At 37.6% G+C, this 20,566-nt stretch overlaps 1 protein-coding gene across 2 annotated transcripts; it reads right to left on the reverse strand.

Moving 5' to 3' along the window:
• Window positions 1-321: 321 nt before the first annotated feature.
• LOC117790367 (segmentation protein Runt) lies at window positions 322-2,489 on the reverse strand. 2 transcript variants are annotated; one of them, XM_034629806.1, is made up of 2 exons: window positions 1,771-2,489; window positions 322-1,625 (listed from the first exon to the last, which is right to left on the reverse strand). In XM_034629806.1, exons 1-2 carry the CDS (start codon window positions 2,486-2,488, stop codon window positions 679-681), a joined length of 1,665 nt encoding a protein of 554 aa, XP_034485697.1. In that variant the 5' UTR covers window position 2,489; the 3' UTR covers window positions 322-678. The 2 variants fall into 2 exon arrangements, with proteins under 2 accessions (XP_034485697.1, XP_034485704.1); XM_034629813.1 differs by having other exon boundaries at window positions 1,780-2,488.
• Window positions 2,490-20,566: the final 18,077 nt, after the last annotated feature.

A 20,566-nucleotide genomic window follows, 5' to 3' on the forward strand; every position in this document is an offset into this window, starting at 1 on the left:
ATAATAATTTAGATGATGGATTGAGCATCGTAAACACTATCGAAGACAAGGTTTGTATTAAAATAAAAATAAAAATAATAATAAAAAAAAAAATAATGGTAAAAAATAAAAGCATAAAATTGAACTAAATTTTGGGGTTTCTCTAACGGATTTCGGGAGGGTTTTTCTTAAGATTTTCGTTAGCGTTCGCTGCGTGGCGATCGATGAAATTTTTACTTTTGTTTTTTATTTTTTTGGATAGGGTGTTGTTAATATCAGCCAGCTTTTGGAAGGGGTATTCTTCTAGTATATTTTTTGCATTTGATTTTTTTTTTTTTTTTGGTATTGCAATGTGTGTGTGTGTGTGTGTGTGTGCGTGTGTAACGAACTCAACGCACGATTTTATGAATCGAGCATAAAACTTCGAGGGAGCTCGCCGCACTTTCCATTATCCTTTCCCTTATCCGTGTTGGGATATATGCGAGTATATCCTGTTGCGCTCCGTTTGCCGGCCGGAGTCCTTTCTTGCATCCTCTCTCTCTCTCTCTCTCTTACTTTTGTGCTGTGCTCTGCCGTGGACGTGTCTAACTTATATGACTATATCACAATGTTGCTGCCGCTCTGCGCCTGCTTTCTGCATCCATTCGAACTATCACTCTGTGTGTGTGTGTGTTGGGTAGTGTGTGTGTGTGTGTGTGTTTAATAGGGTCTCCACACAGTCTTCTGCTGTACGGCGGCGCTCTTCAGCTTCGTTGCCGCCGGCAGCGTCGTCTCCGGTGACGCTTGACGTGGAGCTGCCGCCGCTGCCGCAGATTCATGATAGAGAGGCTTGAGGGCGGAGGGCGCCTTGAGATCACAGCGCATGCGAAGGGGCACAGAGATTTGCTGGGTGGGTGAGCTGCGCGTGGAATCGATGGACTTGTCCAGCTCATACTCCGACTTGACCACATCGATCTGCTCATCATCGGAGTCCGCATCCGAGGCGGACTGTTCGTGTATGGAGCTCGTCTCAATCGATGTGTTCAGCTTGAGCAGCACATGGGGCGTTGGCGAGGAGCTCGAGGGACGCGACGAGGCGGGACTCATGTGGGCCGCATCTGCCACATGATGCAGTGCCACAGCTGCCGCGTTGCGTGCCCGCAATCCTGCCGCTGCCGCAAAATTGTACGGATGGAAGGCGTGCGGCGTGGACTTTTGACTCGCATGCGGATGCGAATGCGGATGCGGATGCGGATGTTGATGCTGGTGAGCGGCTGCTGCGGCTGCGGCTGCCACATGATTGAAGGGGAACTGCGGCATCGCATAGGCAGCGGCTGGTGCGCCGCCCGGCGGCGATGGCATCATGGAGGCAGGCGGTACGGCAGCCACACCCGCAACCGCTGTTGCCGGATAATCGGCGGTTGTGGCAGCTGTGGCAGCCACGCTGGCAGCAGCGCCAGAGCCGACGGCACCGGGCGAAACAACGCCACTGGCGCTGCCATTGGGCGATGTGGCTGCCTTGGACAGCGCCGGATGATGCACTGCAGCGGCGGCTGCCTGCTGGTGACGGAAGTAATCCGCATAGCCGTACGTCATATAAGCGGCATCGAGCCACGCCGGATTCAGCATGAAGGGATTAAAGGCGCCGGGATGTGGATAGCCATAGCCTGGAAAGCGAAACAAACAAAAAAAAAACCAAAAATTTAGTCAAATTTATTTCAATAAAAAAACGGTTTTGTTTTCAAAAATTCTTGGATTGGTTTGAGGCAGCAAGGATAAACATAAAATCGTAATGGAAACTAAAAAACTCACTTTGCTTACTTCTTGGCTCCCGCGGCCCGTCGACCGTTACTTTGATGGCTTTACTGTAGCTGGCTATCTGCACCGGATACGTGGCAATGGTGATGGTCAGCGTAAAGGATTTGCCCCTGCCCGAACGTCCCACGAAGCGCAGATCATTAAACTTCGCCACCTGATTCTTCATCGTCGTGGTGCAATTGCGCAATTCGCCGCAATAATTCTCATCGTTGCCGCACTTGATCGACACGAGCGTTCCGTCCGGCACATCGTCCAGTGCGATCACCTTGAAGGCGCCCGGCAGCGATTTGTTGGAGCGCCAGTGATTGGGCAGCGCACTGCAGAGGATCGACGGCGAACCCGTTTGCGCCAATTCGCCGTGATATTCCTGCAGCATTTCGTGCAGGCTGGCGAACATGTCTGTCATGGAGCTCGGCATTTTCGCCGAGTTTGTGTTGTTGTTCGAGCTGGAGTTGTTGTTGCTGCTGCTGTTGTTGTTATTATTGCTGCTGCTGTTGTTGTTGTTGTTGTTGCTGCTGCTGCTGCTGCTGTTGTTGTTGTCCGGCGTGGAGCTGCCCGTGCTGCTGGCCGAATGTGTGCTGATATTGCCCTGGCTAACATTTGTGGCAACCGCCGCCGCTGCCGCTGCCGCCGCCGCTGCTGCCGCCGCAGCCAGCACCTGTGTGTGGGCGGTCGTATTGGCCACCATTGTGGGTCCAGCGGGCAAATGCATTGTGTTTGTATTTGTATTTGTATTTACACGTGCTCAAAAAAATAATATCCAATATTGTTGTAATCCTTGTTGTTGTTATTGTTGTTTGTGCACTTCACCAAACCAAAAAAAAAAAATAAACAACAAGCAGTAACGGTAGAAATTGCAGACAAGCTGCTTTTCGCGCTCTTCTTTGCTATATATTTGTTGTCGTTGTTGTTGTTGTTATGTTTAAAGCACTTGAGTTGCACGCAAAAAAATTGTATTTATTTGTTTTGAGTTGTTAGTGTTCAAGTAACTGTTATTCGCTTGAATTTATCGAAAACGCGGCGAACTCAACTCTCGTTTCAATTCGCTTCGCTTTTCGCTGCTCGCTTTGCTACTCGTTTCTCGCTTTTCGCTTCTCGCTGTTTCTCGCTGCGTTCTCGACACGTTAAAGTCGCTGTGTGAACTGTTTCTCAACTGCGATCGTTGCCAGTATTTAAAGTAGAATGCGCTGCTGTCGCTGCCGCTGTCGGCGTCGCTGTTGCCGCTGCCGTTGCGCTGCTGCAAGACAGCATTGTCGCGCTCGCTCGCACACACGCGGGCCAGTGCTCGGTACAAGCATTGCGCGCTCGCTCGCACTCATTGCCAGTGCTCAGGACGTCGCTGCGTGGTTTGGTTGGCTCGTTCGTCGCTTACCTATTGTGTGTGTGTGTGTGTGTGTGTGTGTGTGTGTGTGTGCTTGGGCTAAGGGTGCAGCGGCTGACAGCGACGGCGGCGGTGGTGACCGGGGCAGGTATCAAGCAACCACCATTGCCACAACAACAACAACAGTAAAAATTTCCCATTTTTCCATTGCGGTGTACACTCGCGCACACAGAAAACACGGCCAGCAACAACAACGACAACAACAACGAGAACGAGAACGACAACAACAAAGCAACAAGAAATAAGGGAAGTCGAAAACTGAGGCAGGCAGCAGCAGCAACGACTGCGACTGCGACTGAGGCAGAGGCAGAGGCGTGCGTTGTTGTTGCTGTTGTTGTTGCCTTGCTACTTGTGGCCAGGGGCGCGCGGTCAAACCGACAAACGGAATATAAAAAAAGAAGGAAGAAAAAAAAAATAGAAAACACCAAAGGCGAAGAGGGCAAAAAATCATTGGAAGCGCAAATAAAAATGTGCCGTGAGAGCGCGTCGCGCGCGAGAGAGTGAGAGAGAGACAGAGAGTGTGAGAGAGAGAGCGCGCGCGGGGCGTTTGTTTGTGGCTCTCTGAGCACATTGGAAAGGCGCAGGCGGACGCAGAAAAAAAATGAAAATCAAAGGAAGACAAAAAAATCTCTGACTGGGGTTTTATGAAAACTCACACAAACACACACACATGCGGAGAAAAGTACTGAAAAAAATGCACTCTGCAAAGGAATAACTCATCTTGCTCTCATTCTTGCTCTCGCTTGCTCTTGCTCAGTTAGTCAGTCAGTCGGTCAGTCAGTTCGTCAGTCAGTCAGTCACTCGCTCAACGGGCGGCTGCTGTCTGGAAAAATTGGTTTCTTTACGCACGCAACTTGAACATCGGCATGCAACAGTTCCAACTGAGCGCGTGTAGGCACCCCATGGTCCCAGGACCCGACCCAGTACCCGACCCATTCCCAATCCCATTCCCAATGCCAGAACCTGGCCAGAAGCAACTCCTGCGAACAGTATCTCGAGCCACAGGTAGCGACAGTCGCCATTTTTGTGGGGCTCTTCTCTAAGTGTGCACGACAGTGGCGTCCCTTATAAAGGACAAGTGATCAACACAAAAAAACAGCGACTGTAATCTTTATAAGTTTTATTATAAAACTCAAGAAATAATCATTATTCTATGAGTTTGATTTTTTTGCTCAAAAAGAATAATTATTTCTTAAGTTTTATTATTTCGCTCAAAAATAATGATTATTTTATGATTACATTATTTCATAATAAAAAACATAAATATTAAGATCATGGAGAAATGGCAGAGATTACCCTTAAAGAAACATTTTGGTATATTTCACGTTTTTTTTTACAGTTACTAAAAGTGAATGATTTTTTCAATTAAAAAAAATCATTATTTACTGTCCCTGATAAAAAAACACGACAAATATATTTGTAAATATAAATTTACCACCCATAAAAATTCACAATTTTTAATGGTATTAGTTTTGTCATTTTGTAAATTTGTAATTGAAAAATATTGCAGTTATAATTTTTCCTATCATAATTAATCCTGCGATTAATTTTAAAAGCCTTAAAGCTTAACGATAATCGTCAGATTATACATTTACCGTTGCCTGCAACGATCCACCGATTAGTTCTTAATCTTAGCTTTAATCCTTTACGTATGCGGAAGTAATTTAACAGCTTCTTTAGGGAAAAGTAATAATTTCTGAATCAAAGAGATTTAAAAAAATAATACAATTTTAAATTGAAGTAAAGTTTATTTTAATAAAACATCCATTTCAGTCTATATGTACATGTGTATGTTGTACCTGGAAAATCGAAATTCATTGAATGTTGAAATTATTTACTATTAAGAAGTAGATTTAAAACTAATACATACAACAATGTACATGATAAAATGCACGGCATTCAATTAATTAATTTGCATTGAAATTGTAAAAGCCTGATAAATTATTTAAAAAGTTAAGCTAATAATCTTTTAACTTAACTAACAACTTTCACAATTTTAGAAATTGCGTAACGAAGCAAATTTTGTAAAATATATGATGATCGATTTAGATGTTTGTAATATTTACTACGAAGCTCATTTTTATAATACACTTTAAAAGTTTTATAATTATATTATTATTATATTTACTACGAAACTAATTTTTATAATACTCTTTAAAATTTTTCTTGAAATATTTTTATTATTATTATGATATTTACTACGAAACTAATTTTTATAATACACTTTAAAATTTTTCTTGAACTATTTTCATTATTATAACTATATTACTATTATATTAACTACGAAACTAATTTTTATAATACACTTAAAAAATTGTATAATTATATTATTATTATATTTCCTACGAAACTAATTTTTATAATACTCTTTAAAATTGTTCTTGAATTATTTTAATTATTATTATGATATTTACTACGAAACTAATTTTTATAATACACTTTAAAATTTTTCTTGTACTATTTTCATTATTATAATTATATTATTATTATTATTATATTTACTACGAAACTAATTTTTATAATGCACTTTAAAATTTTTCTTGAACTATTTGCATTATTATTAAATGAAATTATTAAATTATTATTATCAAAATTTAAAAGATTTATCAGATTTTCCAAACAAATGCAGATTTGTCTGACTGTGTTGGAAGCTTAATCGTTTTTTTGTCTATAATTAATAATGCATTAGTAAAACTCCCCCCACACTTGCCCCCTTTGAACAGATTGCAAAGTGAACGCCTCTGAATTCTGGACGACAAATCAAACTCGCGGCAACCCAAAAAATTGCGGAGCACCAAGTAAGTTAAAACGAGGCCACAAACAGACACACAAAATGGCGGGAGGGAGGGAGGTAAGTACGGACAGACAGACGGACGGACCAAGAGAGTGACGAGGAGACTGAGTCTGAGAGTTTTCCCACTGCAGACCGGGAGAGCAGCAGGGCAACCACAATGAGGGCCAACTGGCTGGCCACTCTCGTGGCGTGGATAGAGAGTGTGTTGGTGAGGGGGTGGAGGTGATGGGAGGCGGAGGTGGAGGTTGGAGACTCAAGTGTGTGTCAAGACTGTGTCGGGATGTTGCTCGAGCCAACCAAAATGTCGCGAGAACGCGCCTCGCAGCGGGTGTGAGGGGTGTGAGGGGTGAGAGGCAACATTGCTGGGAAAGTACATGCACACTTCCAATAAACTGCGACGCTGACGTCGCTGTCGCTGTCGCCGTCGCAGTTGACGCTGATGTTGCTGCTGATGCGTGTGCGCCCGCTTGCTGTGACAACAACAACAACAACAACAACAACAGCAACAACTCGGGAACGAGGCAACGTAGGGAACTTGGCAAGGACGCGTCTGGATGCGGTGGCAACTGGTACCGTTACCGTTACTTTGGTGCCACAGGTTAGTGCGAGCAGCGTGCGACAAGGACGCATCAGCGGACACCGGCAACGCTTTGATTTTGATTGTTTTTCGTTTTTCGCCGTTTTTGGCTTTGCGTCTTCCACGGAATTCGCAACGCTCCTGTGTGTTCTCCTATTGCGCTCCTGTCTCCTGTCGCTTTCCACGGCATTTGCGTGCCTCGCTCAGCACCCGCTGATCTCCAACATCGCACAGAAGCCGCACGTTGCACGTTGCACGCGCAAAAGGACACATGCCTGGGCTCAAGGATCAAGCCAAAGGTGAGGGAAAAAATCGCGTAAATTGCTGCGATACCTGTTATCGACAATCTCTTCCTCACGCTCTCTTTTTTACAATCTATCCCGCTCTATCTGCACACAGCTGCACAAGGAGCCTAGCTAAGCCACCCTTTTTTATTCCCGTTTTTTTTGGTTTGGTTTGATTTGGTCACGGTAAAAATATTGCGCCCAGGTAGCCACCCACCAAGTGGAAGAGGCCGCGGTATTAGCAAACAGGTAGCAAACCACATACAGGTCGACATATCAAGAGCGCCGCATTCCGTCCTTAATCCTTTACTTATGAAAGTCAATCGCCTGGATTATCCAGCACGCCCAACAAATATTTTGGGCGATTAGCCGCCCCGCAATAGGCCATAAAATTCGCGAGGTCTCAATACCAGCAACGCCTCTCGACAGCAGCTTTTCCCGTGTAACGAGTCCGGGCCATTATCTCCAGTCTAGTATATTGAAAAATTAAATCGGATAAGATTTAACTCTGCGATCGATTGACGCATCTATGACTTACTCATGCATATTTCTGATCAAAATAACGAATACTTCAAAAATTATATCAATCATAAACAGAGTAACACGCTAAAACTTAAGATTATAAAAAACATTCGCTAAATTTCATCTCGATAAAACTAAAATTATGAGTTTAACTAGCTCCTCCAGATATCAGCTATATATGTATATGTGTGTAAAAAATTTAACAACGAGTTTGATCACTTTCCAGTGCGAATTTAGCAAAAAGCCGTCTTATTCAATGATAAAATTTTCTCATCTATGTTGTGCCAAAATTTTATATTCTTCGGTTTTACCGTTTGGGCTGCAAGAAGATTAATCAGTCAGTCAGGACAAACAGTTTTATGTATATATAGATTATAATACTTTGTGATGCTTGGAAATTATGAGATATTTTATTATGTGTGCTTAAAAATCATTACTACGACTATAATAAATTAGTTGATATAAATTCAATTGTAATAATGATCACACATCTATTGAAAACTCAAATTTATTTATAGTGATAACAACTAAATGTTAACATTTCAAAACATTTCTTAAAAAATGCGAAGACTTCTTTTTAAATTTAAATTTGAAACTAATTTCTATGCATTTGACTTAAAAATATATTCATTTCGAATCTTAACAAGAACAACCAGAGAATATGAATTTAACTACCATAACTCGTATTAAATTCTAAAAAATGCTTAGAAAATAAGCAATCGCAGTATAACTTTAGCTAAATATTAAAATATGTTCACTATTTTTCCCAAAATTAATCCAGAATTCTTAAGTAAAATTCTTTAATTCAAAAATGTATGTAAATAATGTAGAAAAGCTCTCATGAGGTCACATTTCCGTCTTTTAATATAATCCAAGAGCCACCACACGATCACCACAAAGCTTAAAGCGCACGAGACAAAAAGAGAACAAAGAAACGTACAGAAAAAAAAATAAATAAATGTGAATAATGTTAATGTACAGTTAATGGGCAGTGATCGGTGTCAGATCGGTTCAACAACCATTCAAGTGGACGCCTTAAAATGCAATGCAGGCAACTGTAACGATAACGATTGTGAGCAGTAGCTGATCAGCCCAACCCTCTATCTCTCTCTCTCTCTCTCTCACACACACACACACAATTGGGGAGGGGGCCACTTGCATAAAGAGAAACAACCAACCACTGGCAAGCAACAACAACACACGCGAATTTATCGACACGATCAGTGGTTGCAGTTGTTGTTGTTGTTGTTGTTGCTTGCTGAGGGGTTGCTTATAAATAGACGCACGCCGTCCATTGACTGAGAGCGGCAGCCAAGCATTGAAATTCTCATTCCAGTTCTCGTTCTCGTTCTCGTTCTTGTTTTCGTTCAAGCGATCGATGAGCGCGAGCGAGACGCACGACATGCCACTCACACTTGGCCCCGCCCCCCAATTAACGATCAGTTGCGTTTGCATTTGAGTCCAGAAATTCCGTGCGTTCCGCTTGCTCCAAACGCCGCCGCTAACTAGGCAACACTAAAAGCTCTGAGCGTGGCGAGACGACGACGTCACTGAGCGAGCTTCCAGTGACGCAGTGGAACAGGCTCCACAACACAAAAGAAAGAAAGAAAGAAAAACAAGCATAAATCCAGCAACAACAACAGCAACAAGAACATCAAGCAATTGAGAGCCATTTTTAAAAAATGCTGCGACGTCGACTGCGACCGCGAACGTCGCTTGTAAGTGAATTGTGGTTTGTTGTTTTGGTTGGCGCAAGCTGCCGCTGTCGCTGCCGCAGTCGACGCCACAGCTGCTGCTGCCAACGCTGGCGCTGCCAGGATCAACCACCGAGTTGCAAACGTAACAAAACCAAACACAACAAAAAATTGAGGCAGCCTTTAGTATTATTTTTTTTCAGTTGCTGCTTGCTCTTCATGAATGAGCTCTGCTGTGCGTGACTGAGTGAGCGTGTGAGCGAGCGAGTGAGTGAGAGTAACTGAGTGTCCTTTGCAATGTGAGTGAGCGCATAAAAATCACCACACTTCCACAATTCCACTGGAGGCCGCATTTCCACTGAACAATTTTATTTTGAGTCGTTTTTTTTTAGCTCTGTTTTGTGTTCTCGCTTTGGGGTGGCTCTGCTTGGAGAGTTTGAGCACACAATTTGAGAGCTGTGGTGGGTTTGAAGATGAGTACTTTTTTTTTGCTTTTGTAAGTGCTCACAGCGACAGCAGCTGGCGGTGACACTCCCACAATACACACACACACATGGACGTAGGGACATCACAACATCGACAACTGTGCCCACAAGTTTGTGTAATATGTTTGCCTCAGTGTTGGTGCTACGTTGTGCATTGGCTGGTTGAATGTTGTCACTGCTCGTGCCCACGCCCCTCCACCCCCGCCTCCAGCACCGTCGTTACAGTCTCTGCCAGCGTCACTGCCACAGCCACTGCCACTGCTTCCAGCTGCCGTTGCTGCCATGTGCCCTACACACTGCTCTCTTCAAGACGTCGACACACATGTCGCTGGCGCATTCTTTGTGCATTGTCTATTCTCCTGCTTCTTCTTCTTGCTGATGCTTTCTCAATTTGTATTTTGTTTTGTATGATTTACAAATGCCAGTAACAACAAACAAACAAATGCATACATTGTAGCTTTTTGCTCGTGCCTTTTTTCTCTGTCTCTATCCCGCTCTCTTTCACTTTCTCGCTCTTGTTCTCTTTTGATCATCTGTTAAGGGAGCCCGCGACAATTAACAGCTGCAGATCATTGAAATACTAATGATTGTTGTTGTTGAAATGTCATTTACAGCATGAGATATGGATATGAAAAGAAATACAAAGTAAGATACAAAAAAAAAAAAAAAGAACTAAACAATAATGGGAAATACTACAACGTGTAATCCTTGGGCAAAGCATTGGTTGCCAGAAGGAACTCAAAGAAATTAATGATCTGCCGAAAATCATTAATATTCACTTGAAAAATAAATGAAAGGAAACTTAAAATAAGATATTTAAAATAGAATGTAAACTAAAATGCATGTGAAATTGTAACATACTTTTATTATATGATATTTATATTCATCTTTGAGTTAATATTTCGATATTTTTTTATTTAAGTTAATTTCTTTATATTAATTCTAATCTTTACTTTACCTATTTCTTGAGTCGGTTATCATAAAGATGCAATTACTTAATATACATATTAAATTAATAGTTTTTCAAGTGTCTTGGATATATGTAGATTTTTATTATCTTTATCTATTTGAAACTGTAAGTACAATTTTTTTTTTAATCTATTGGGATATTTCATAGAAAAGTGTCTTATTTTATTTTATTTTTAATGTTATTGATAAGCTTATTTCATGAGTCGAATACTAAAAAAAAGATCTTTATGCCGAATACAAATTGTATAGTTATGGGATTGATTAAGATTCTAGAATTTTAAAACTAACAACTAATGAGAGAAAGCTCTTTACACTGAGTACAGACTATATACGCATATTCCCTTTTTTTTACAATGATTTTGACTCACTCTTTCGCTCTTCATGTTTTATATAGCCCGGGGGCTAACTTTCGGCTTTTGTCATGTGATACATCATATTGTTAGCAATAATGATGCTAATATTAGAGAGCACACTCCACACTCCAGGGCACTACGACCCTCCCCTTTGGCCAGGGCACTCGAGAAGTGCGTAGACAATATAAAGATTAAAGCTGAAATCCGTTAAGCCCAGCAATGGGCCCTTAATGCGATTGCGCCCTATGTAAGAGTACCAGCAGCAACAACAACAACAACAACTGGAATATATCAAAATCTACGATAACTGACAGGAACAGGAACCAGTTTTTATTTGTAAATTTCACACACACACACACACACACTGAGACTGAGAGCAATGAGTTTCAGTAAATATCAAATTTCATATAATTGGCGGCCATTTTGAAGTTTTGCATTCAAAATGGAAAAAAACTCGTCCGCCCAACTTTGCGAACGTCACGAATCGCTGACCAGATGCAAAATGCCGTTTTTTCGCTGTAGGGTACAAAGCGGAGCACAATAGTTGGTGTGGGGGTGGGGGGGCGGAAGAGAGGTTTCTGATGGGGTTGGGGTTGCATATGGAATATGGAATGCGTTTGATGGAGCGCCACTTGCAGTCCACATGATTTTTTATACTCGGCCTACAGCCAGAGGCGTTGAGCTGCTCGAAAAGGGGACCTAAATATATCCCAAAGGCCAATACCTGAAATTAATCTAATCCTAATGCAAATACATTAATACTTAGTCTGATTGAGGAATTTACAGATGTAGCAATATAAAAAGATATTAGATTTTTAAATTTTATATTTTATTGCAATATTTTTAATATTTATCTCAGATATTAAGAATTTTATAAAATTAGAAAAAGTAAGTTTTTGATTGCATATTTTTTTGTATCCTTTCTTACTCATTTTAATCAGATCGGATATTCCTGGGTTTTTCTAAGTTAATTGCAATACTTGTAACAAATTGTGGATCAACTAAAAAGTTTTTACTAGTTTAAGACTGATCAACTTTATTATCTATCGGTTTATAATATAAAATTTAATTATAATTTGTTTTATTTTTAATTAATTATAATTCATTATAATTTTATCTTTCTTTTATCTGCTTTAACAAATATATGTACTTTTGTGTTAATAAGAATAATTTCCCTTGTTAAAAATACTGAGATTATACAAGAGAAATTATGGAACTAGCTTTAAATATAAATATGTTTTCACTGAAAAAAAGAGTAACTTCTAAGATCAAGAACATTCATCTTAAATAAGATTATTTTAAGACCAAATCACAAAAACTAAGATTATTAATCTAAAAAATCTTTATATTTTCATATAAGAATAAAAGTCTTAAATTGCTAGGAAAGTATTAATAGGTACTATTTCGTATCAAACAAATGAAGCAGTAGGCGGCGGTTCGAGTCCCACTCGTAACATATTAACTTAACATTTACAAAACTACTTATACAGAATAAAATGTAAATTAATCAAAACTTAAAAATAAAAAAAAATTAAGAATATGAAAAATAATTTTTATTTATTTGATTATAATTTCAAGAACATTTATTCTTAAAATAAGAGCTTGGTCTTATTTAAAATGTTCTTAAAATCAAGATGTGTTCTCTTAATTTAAGAATTGTATGTTCTCGACGCATTTTTTAGACAAAAAATCTTAGTTCTGAGACCAAAATCTTGATTTTAGAACATTTTTTATATCAGTGTACTTATTGATTTCTAAAAGTTTGATTATATTATAAATGAAAAGTAATAATTTTAAAAGTAAATGTTTGTATTCTAACGTTATTCAAACTTTATTTTAGGTACTTAAAAAAATGTTCTTAAAGTTGATTTTATTGCCATGGTCTTTAAATCTAAAAAAGGATTAATTTGAGAAATAAATAAATAATTTATTTTTATGCATAATGCCCCCTTGACGGCGCCACTGTTTGGCTGCCCAGTCCCCACAATTGGTTCCATGACAACTCTTTTTTTGCGTTTCTTCTTCGCTTGGATTTTTTTATTGGCAACTCGCGCTGAGAGCGACAGCCTGGAAATGCCCAGCAGAGCGGAGAGCAGAGAGCAGAGCAGAGCAGAGCGACGACGGCGCCGTCGTCTTGGAAATGTGCAGTCGCGTCGTCGTTTGTCGTTTCTTTTTTTGATTTTATTTTTTTAATTTTTGCTGTTGTTGCTGTTGTTGCTGTTGCAGTGGCAAAAGCTGTAGAAGTAACAGTAAAGTGAGGGGTTGTCGTTACCCGCTGCCCCTTCCCCTGTCATTATTCGCTGCTCGCTGTTCCCCTTCCATCAGTTAGATTCCCCTTTTCTTGTTGTTGTCGTAGTCGCTGCCGAGTTGGGCTGCCACAAAACTAGTTTGGCTTTGGCTTTGGCTTTGACAGCGGCAGAGGCGGCGACAGAGGCAGAGGCAGCGACAGAGGCGGCGACAGCGACAGCGGCTGGCACAAAACCGACTTTCCACCCACTTTTTTTGGTTTTTCTCTGGTTATTCCGGTGGCTGTCTTAGAGCTTTTTAAGGGTTGCAAATCAAAACGCGGTTTGTTGGTTTGTATTTTTGGCCAAAGTCGTCGTTACTTTATCGGCCCGAGTGTGAGAGCATTTTGGTGAGTGAGTGAGAGCGAGTGAGAGCGAGCGAGCGACTGAGAGAGAGGGTGAAAAAGGGGTGGTTGGGTGAGCATATGGTAAAACGCAACGTTAAAGAGTTTTCAGCGCCATTATTGACACTTACCAAGTGTTGGCTGCACACTCCCCTCCCCCATCCCCCATGCACTGCTCCAACTCTGCCACCCCCTCACCCCCCTCAAGCTGACATCCTCCTGTGCTGGAAGTTGTCAACTCATATGCATAATTGCCTTGTATTTATTTGGGGCGCCATCGCTGCGCAGTTTGTGCTGCTCTCCAACCCAGTTGGGGCACATTCTCTCTCTCTCTCTCTCGCTCTCACTCTCTCTCTGTCTCACTCTTTGGGGAGTAGCTATCTCTCTCAGTCTAGCTGTTGTTTGTGTGCTTTTTAGTTTGGGATTTTCGTGGCATTTTTGTGGCCTTTTGTCTGGTTAACCGTGGTTGGTTATTGGTCAACACGCACACAGAGACACTCACACACACACACAAAAACTCACGCACATGCACACACCCACATGAAACCACTAAAAAAATATTGACTTAACCAAAAATGCTTGATTAACTGTTATCGTTTAAAATACAAGCCCATTTAATAAGCGCAATAAAAACAACAGCAACAACAATAACAACAACAACAACAGGAAATGTACAATATATAGGCAGCCATTAAGTATGACCTGAAATATGTTGGGCCATAAATTGATCATATGAATTGTAGCGCGTTAAATCATATAAAATAAGCCATTTGACATAACAATAATAATGGTGATGATAGATAATGCTCTTGATGACTATGTAAGGGTAATAAAAAGTCTATTATCAATACAATATTTACATAAAGACTACATCTAAAATAGCTATAAAATTCGGTTTTGGTTTCAATCTTTAAGTTTGCCTTACATTAACACCAAATAGATTTCATCTAGTTTAAGATTATAATTTTATTATTATTATTTCACTGAATTTAAATTTAAGCTTGAATAAAATAATATATTAAAAATATTAAATTTTATATTTTAATTAAAAAATAAATAAAAAAAATTTAAAACTGTTTGTAATTGTTTAAGATTATAATTTTATTATTATTATTTCACTGAATTTAAATTTAAGCTTAAATAAAAACAAAAATATTTAATTTTATATTTTTTAATAAAAAATAAATAGAAAATTTAAAATTGTTTGTAATTGAACCTTAAATTTAAGAGGTACGGTTCGAAATCGAGTGTAGATTATTCTCAAGATCTTAGATCTTTGTTTCGAGTGTAGATTATTCTCAAGATCTTAGATCTTTGTTTTCTTTAAGCCTTTAATAATGTATTACAAGGGTTTGCTAATTTTTTATAGAATCGCATGTAATAATTGTATTATTGTGTTTACACTCTTTCAAACACAATTTGTAGATATATAGTTTAATAAAAATAAAAAAATGTTTTTTGAAATGACCAAAAGTTTAAGAAGAATACGACAAGTTCTCTAAATTTGTACATTTCATAAAAAAATACAGTTTTTTAATTCCAATTATCCTAACTATCAACTGCTTATCACGCCTTACTTCGGCAGATTTCCTTAGCCTGATCCTTGACTGCGTTCCAGGACTTTCTTGTGCCCTTACCGCAAAAATAAAAACTAGATAAATGGAAAATAAAAAAATGTAGATAAAGACACTGACAATAGTGGCTAAAAAGGTGGCAAAAAATTGAGAACAAACGCCAGATGACAACAGAGCAGAGCAGAGGAGAAGGACAATGACTCGCACATTGATGGCCCATATAAAAATTGTACTCCAGTTTTTTGACCAATTTTTAGTGCTGTTTTTTGTGCAGCGTTAGTTTTTTTTTTTGACAACAATAGTGAACAATGAAAGACCAAGATCGATTCCTGTTAGCTGCTAGGCAGTTCCTGGATCAATTACGTTGAAAACAGTGCGGAAAAGTCGCTACAATTTTTCACCAAAAAAAAAACAAGCAAACAAACGTTGTGTTTTATGAGCTTGTTAAAAAAAATCATAAAAATTATTTATATTTATTTAAATGTAGATCAGGTCAGGCGGCACAAATGGACCAGAGGTTCTGGGTCATTTGAGGCTCATAAATTTTGCAAAACTGGCCTACAAATTGTGTGGAAAATGCAAAAACGAAAAAAAAAAAAAAAACCAACAATCACATTGCTCAAGTTTTCCAGGAAGCGACGACGACAGCTCAGGACGCGGTAAGGACTTGCGTAATAATTTGCATTTTTATATGTATTTTTTTGTTCATTCATTGACCTAAAAATCTACAAATTACCTAAGTTGTGTAAAACGAGAGCAGAACATCAAGAATCATAAAACGCCTAACGGGACGGGCCGGGACGGTCGAGGATGCTTACGTAACCTCACAGGACATCACAATTAGAGGACCTCGACCTGCTGTGCGTTGTTCTACTTTTTTGCATGTGCCATAATAAAAATCCACAGAATTTTTTCTCGTCTCGCTGACTTTTTTTGTCTCATTGCTTTTATTATTATTTTTTCTGTTTTCTTCTTTTTGCGACTCTCATAAAATATCCTGTAAATAGCGTATCCGTAGCATGATTATCGTCCGCATTTCGAACTAATTGAGGCGGGTGGTGTTGCGTTTATAGCTCCCTGATCCTTGATCCCTGATCCCTCATACCCGGTACCTTATTCCGACTGTTTCTTAATCCTCCAGATCTAGTTCTTTTGTTCTTTTTTTTTTGTTTTTTGCATAGCATCATAAAAGTCTTTCTAAAAAAAAAAAACAGAAGAAAAAAACTGAAGATGCACTAAAAATTGGTCAAAAAACTAGAGCAGCGTTTTATGAGATCTCTGCTCGTACTTCCTTCGGGATCCGTGCGACAGAGAGCTATATAGTGGCGAGCAGGGAGAGAGAAAGAGAGACGGAGCTTCGTTGTTATAATTCATTTGCAATGTCAGCGCCACCTGCTGTTTATTGCCAATATGTCGCGATTTTTACCCTGTACACATGTTCCCAGTGGGATCCGCTTGTAATTTGGATGGGGTTGGCAGGGGGGTGTGCCTTTTAACCCCAACAAGCAACTCACGGGGCAACCAAACGGAACGACAAAGCAAAACAAAAAGTAAAGCAAAAGAGGCAGAAATCAGACAACAAAAAAAAAACAGCGAATAAAAAACAAATCAACAACAACAAGTTTGTGTTAATAATTTGACATTTTATTTGTCAAACACGAGGCAAACAATCAAAAACGCTAACACTTTGAGCCAAGTACCAAGTTGAGGCCACATGCAAATGGGCTTAAACGACTTATGACAAAGTTCAACTCACCTACGTCGGATAACAAATTATACCAATTAAAATTATTTTTATTTAAAAATTATTTAACGTTAACAATTTCAGATATTTTTTTTCAAGATTGCATTTAATTATATTAAAATCATAGCATAATACTTATAATTTTAAGAATTTAACAAGTTAATGTTATTTCAAACAAATTTTTTTATTATTTTGTCATTTTTCTAACTCTTGACTTAAATAGAAAATTAAATTTCATATTTTTTATTTAAAAAAAAAAAATATATTTAAAAATATAATAAAAAAATATACTTAAAAAAACATATATTTTTTAATTATTTTGTAATTGTTCTAGCTCTTGATTTAAATAGATAATTGAATTTTATATTTTTTATTTCAAAAAAAAATATATTTTAAAATATAATCAAAAAATATACTTAAAAAAAAATATATTTTTTAATTATTTTGTAATTTTTCTAACTCTTGACTTATATAGAAAATTAAATTTTATATTTTTTATTTAAAAAAAAAAAATATACTTCAAAATATAATAAAAAAAATATATTAGATTAAATACTAATTCAATACTTTGCAAATGCTTGAGTTGCAATTACATGTTTTGAGATACTCTTTTACAACTGTTTTAAAAATTTATACAAATAATTCTAGCGCATATTTTTCACTTAGTTTGTTTATTTTTTTTATTGATGGGAAAGTATCTTTATGTTGCATAAGACCTTCTTCGTATTACACATGTAAGACCCACAAATCCATTGAACTCTTCTACTATTTCTCTCCATCTCTATCCACATATATACGAGTATTACGAATCGTGTATTTATATGATCCGTTTTGTGCTTTGCGTGTTTGCATTTCAAGTTGAGTTTAACCATTCTGAAATATTTTGTATCGTGTGTTCGTTTAACACAAATACTTTAGTAGTTGTTGTTTTTATTGTTATTGTTGCTGTAAACACTTTTTTCTATACACTCACAGACGACATAATGTTAAGTATATTGAGGTATGTGTTTTTAGTATGCATAATCAGGATAAAAATCACCATAAAAAAGGGAAACAGTTACCAACTCTTTACTTTATTAGATCATCGTATTTCTGTTATTTTTAATGAAAATATGAATAATAAAAAATCATTTATTTTTGGTTGGTTTTGAAAGCAAATAATTTAAATTTATAATATTTAAGAAAAATTTTTATATTTCGTTTTAAATAAATTTGAAAATTAAATATTTTTTTTAATAGTAATTTTAATTAAAATTTATTAAAAGTATTTTATTAAATAAATATTAATATATTTAAATTTTTTAAAGTTTTTTTTTAAATAGAATATACTGTCAATTGCAAATGTGGAAAGAATGTTAATTAAATTGAAAATATAACGATTTGATTATTATTAAAAAAAATAGCAATATAAATTATTTGACCAACATGAATTGATGAACAATTGCAGGGTATATAAAAGTTACTTCTGTCGCAAAGATATCAATTCATTCTTGTTGATTTATTTACTTCGTCAGCCCCATGGCAAAATAATCCTTTCCGGCTGCAAGTCTAGCTTCACCCATTCCCATTTCTAGCCGCCCTCATGTACCCCTTAGACCCCTTATACCCCTTAGACTCCTAACAACCGCCGAGTACATTCCGATTTTAAGGTCTTGAATTGTGCGCTGACATTTTCGCGTTTGGCTTTGTCAGCAACGTCCTTGCTGCTGTCATTTGTTTGCATTGCAGCAACAACAACAGCAACAACAGCAACAACAATAATAATGGATGGTAGAACAACGAACAACACTCAAACAACACAAAAGGTGATTGCGATTGCGAATTCCGTTGACGTTTTTATGGCGCATTCAGCAAACCTAACAATTGCAAAACCGACAACGAGGAAGCCAAGGAAGCCAACTCCTTCGCATGAATGCAGCCAACGAAGCAACCAACCAAACAACCAACCAAACAACACACACACACACACACACCTATACACACACACAACCACTCAGTTGAATAGAGAACCCGCGAATATGAGCACTTGCCTTTTTATTTAATGTTGACTTCAAAACTCGAAACGAAAGGCAGTTGCAAGTATGTATGTATTATTTTCCGCCAAAAAGGACAACTGAAGATGGAAGGAAGGCAGGAAGGCAGGAAGGATTCACTCATGCATGACGCCGACACCCACGCTAAGAGTTCTCTATCCGCGAGAGCTCCTTTCTGCATCCTTTCGTCCTTTTGTTTAACGCCGCGGCGTTGCACATTATTATTGTTGTTGTCGTTGTTGTTGTTGTTGTTGTTGTATTGTTGTGCTTTTTGCAAATTTTTATGACTTGCTTAACAACACGCAAAGTTACACACTTCTATAAGGTAGGAAAACCCATCCATAGCTCTTTACCAACTCCTTTTACGTACATATTCACTATATAAATACCTGCAGGACGAAGAGTTATGCCACATTTAGCAGGAATTTCACAATTTCCTATTTTATTTGGCTTTTCTTTTAAATAGGAAACAAATTTAATGGAAAAGAAAGGTGAAATATAAGAAATATATGGTTTTATATCTTTTTATTTTATATTAAAGTTTAGCCGATAAAAAATCACATTAAATTTTGCAAAAAAGATTTAACATTTTATTTATTATATGATAGATAAATTATCGATATTTTTCGAGGTAATCTATTTGGTGTTTATATAATGACGAAGAGTTATGCCACATTTAGCAGGAATTTCACAATTTCCTATTTTATTTGGTTTTTCTTTAAAATCGGAAACAAATTTAATGGAAATATATTATAAATATATGGTTTTATATCTTTTTATTTAATACTAAAGTTTAGCCGATAAAAAATCGAAATAAATTTTGCAAATAAGATTTAACATTTGATTTATTATATGATACATAAATTATCGATATTTTTCTAGATAATCTCTTTGGTGTTTATATAATAAACTTCATTTATTTTAATATATAAATTAGTTATTTGTTTCGCTGTTATTAAAGCAATTGTTACAATGTAGAGAATTTATAGTTTTCTAGAAATTAAATTATCTTCAATTATTTTAATATTATCACATGCTTTTTATTTATGTTTTGAATAACATTTGTTTGCAAAAACTATGCAAAATAAGAGTCTTGATTTGAATAACTGAGAAATATATATTTTTGGCATAATAATTTTCTATCTATGCAAAAAATTGTCTGATAATAAATTAAAACTTCACAAGATTACGATTGTAATAAAAGATTAAACATTATATATATATATTAAATGGGGTTTTTGTCTTCTGCATAATAAAAGCCAATTAATATACGTATTTATTTTGCAACTGTCAGTTTATAAAATGTAAAGGTAAATTTAATTAAATTATAATGCCAATAGATTTGTAGTTTACTCAGTCGTCTTGACATTTCTTGAGATTATGCTGAAGTGTCGAGACCGAGAGAATATTGACCCACATTTTGGGAAACTTTTGAGCATTGACTGCTCAATCTCAGCTGATGCGAGCTCTTGACCAAAAGGACCTACTCGACTTGTGTGTGTGTGTAAGTGTGTGTGTGTGTTGTTGTTGTTGTTGTTCTCCTGCTGGCAGCCTCAAGTGGCCACTTGGCATTTGGCACTCATGTAAATCTACACAAATCGCTCGACAAATTTGCGATAAATCCGAATCATTTGCCCAGATTCTCATTTCACAAATGTCAAATGCACATTAACGACAACCCTCCAAAAACTATTGACGGGGGTTACGGCATGCAGAGAGTGAGGAACAGAGAGAGAGAGCGAGCGAGAGGG

This window comes from Drosophila innubila, chromosome X (genome assembly GCF_004354385.1).
Source record: "Drosophila innubila isolate TH190305 chromosome X, UK_Dinn_1.0, whole genome shotgun sequence".
NCBI classification, from domain to species: domain Eukaryota; kingdom Metazoa; phylum Arthropoda; class Insecta; order Diptera; family Drosophilidae; genus Drosophila; species Drosophila innubila.

What these genes read in the sequence shown, in the direction of transcription:
- LOC117790367 (XM_034629806.1), bottom strand. Translation starts at nt 2,488, where the DNA reads ATGCATTTGCCCGCTGGACCCACAATGGTGGCCAATACGACCGCCCAC. An exon ending in GGAGCCAAGAAGTAAGCAAA is followed by an intron (nt 1,626 to 1,770) that starts GTGAGTTTTTTA and finishes TTCGCTTTCCAG; the next exon opens with GCTATGGCTATCCACATCCC.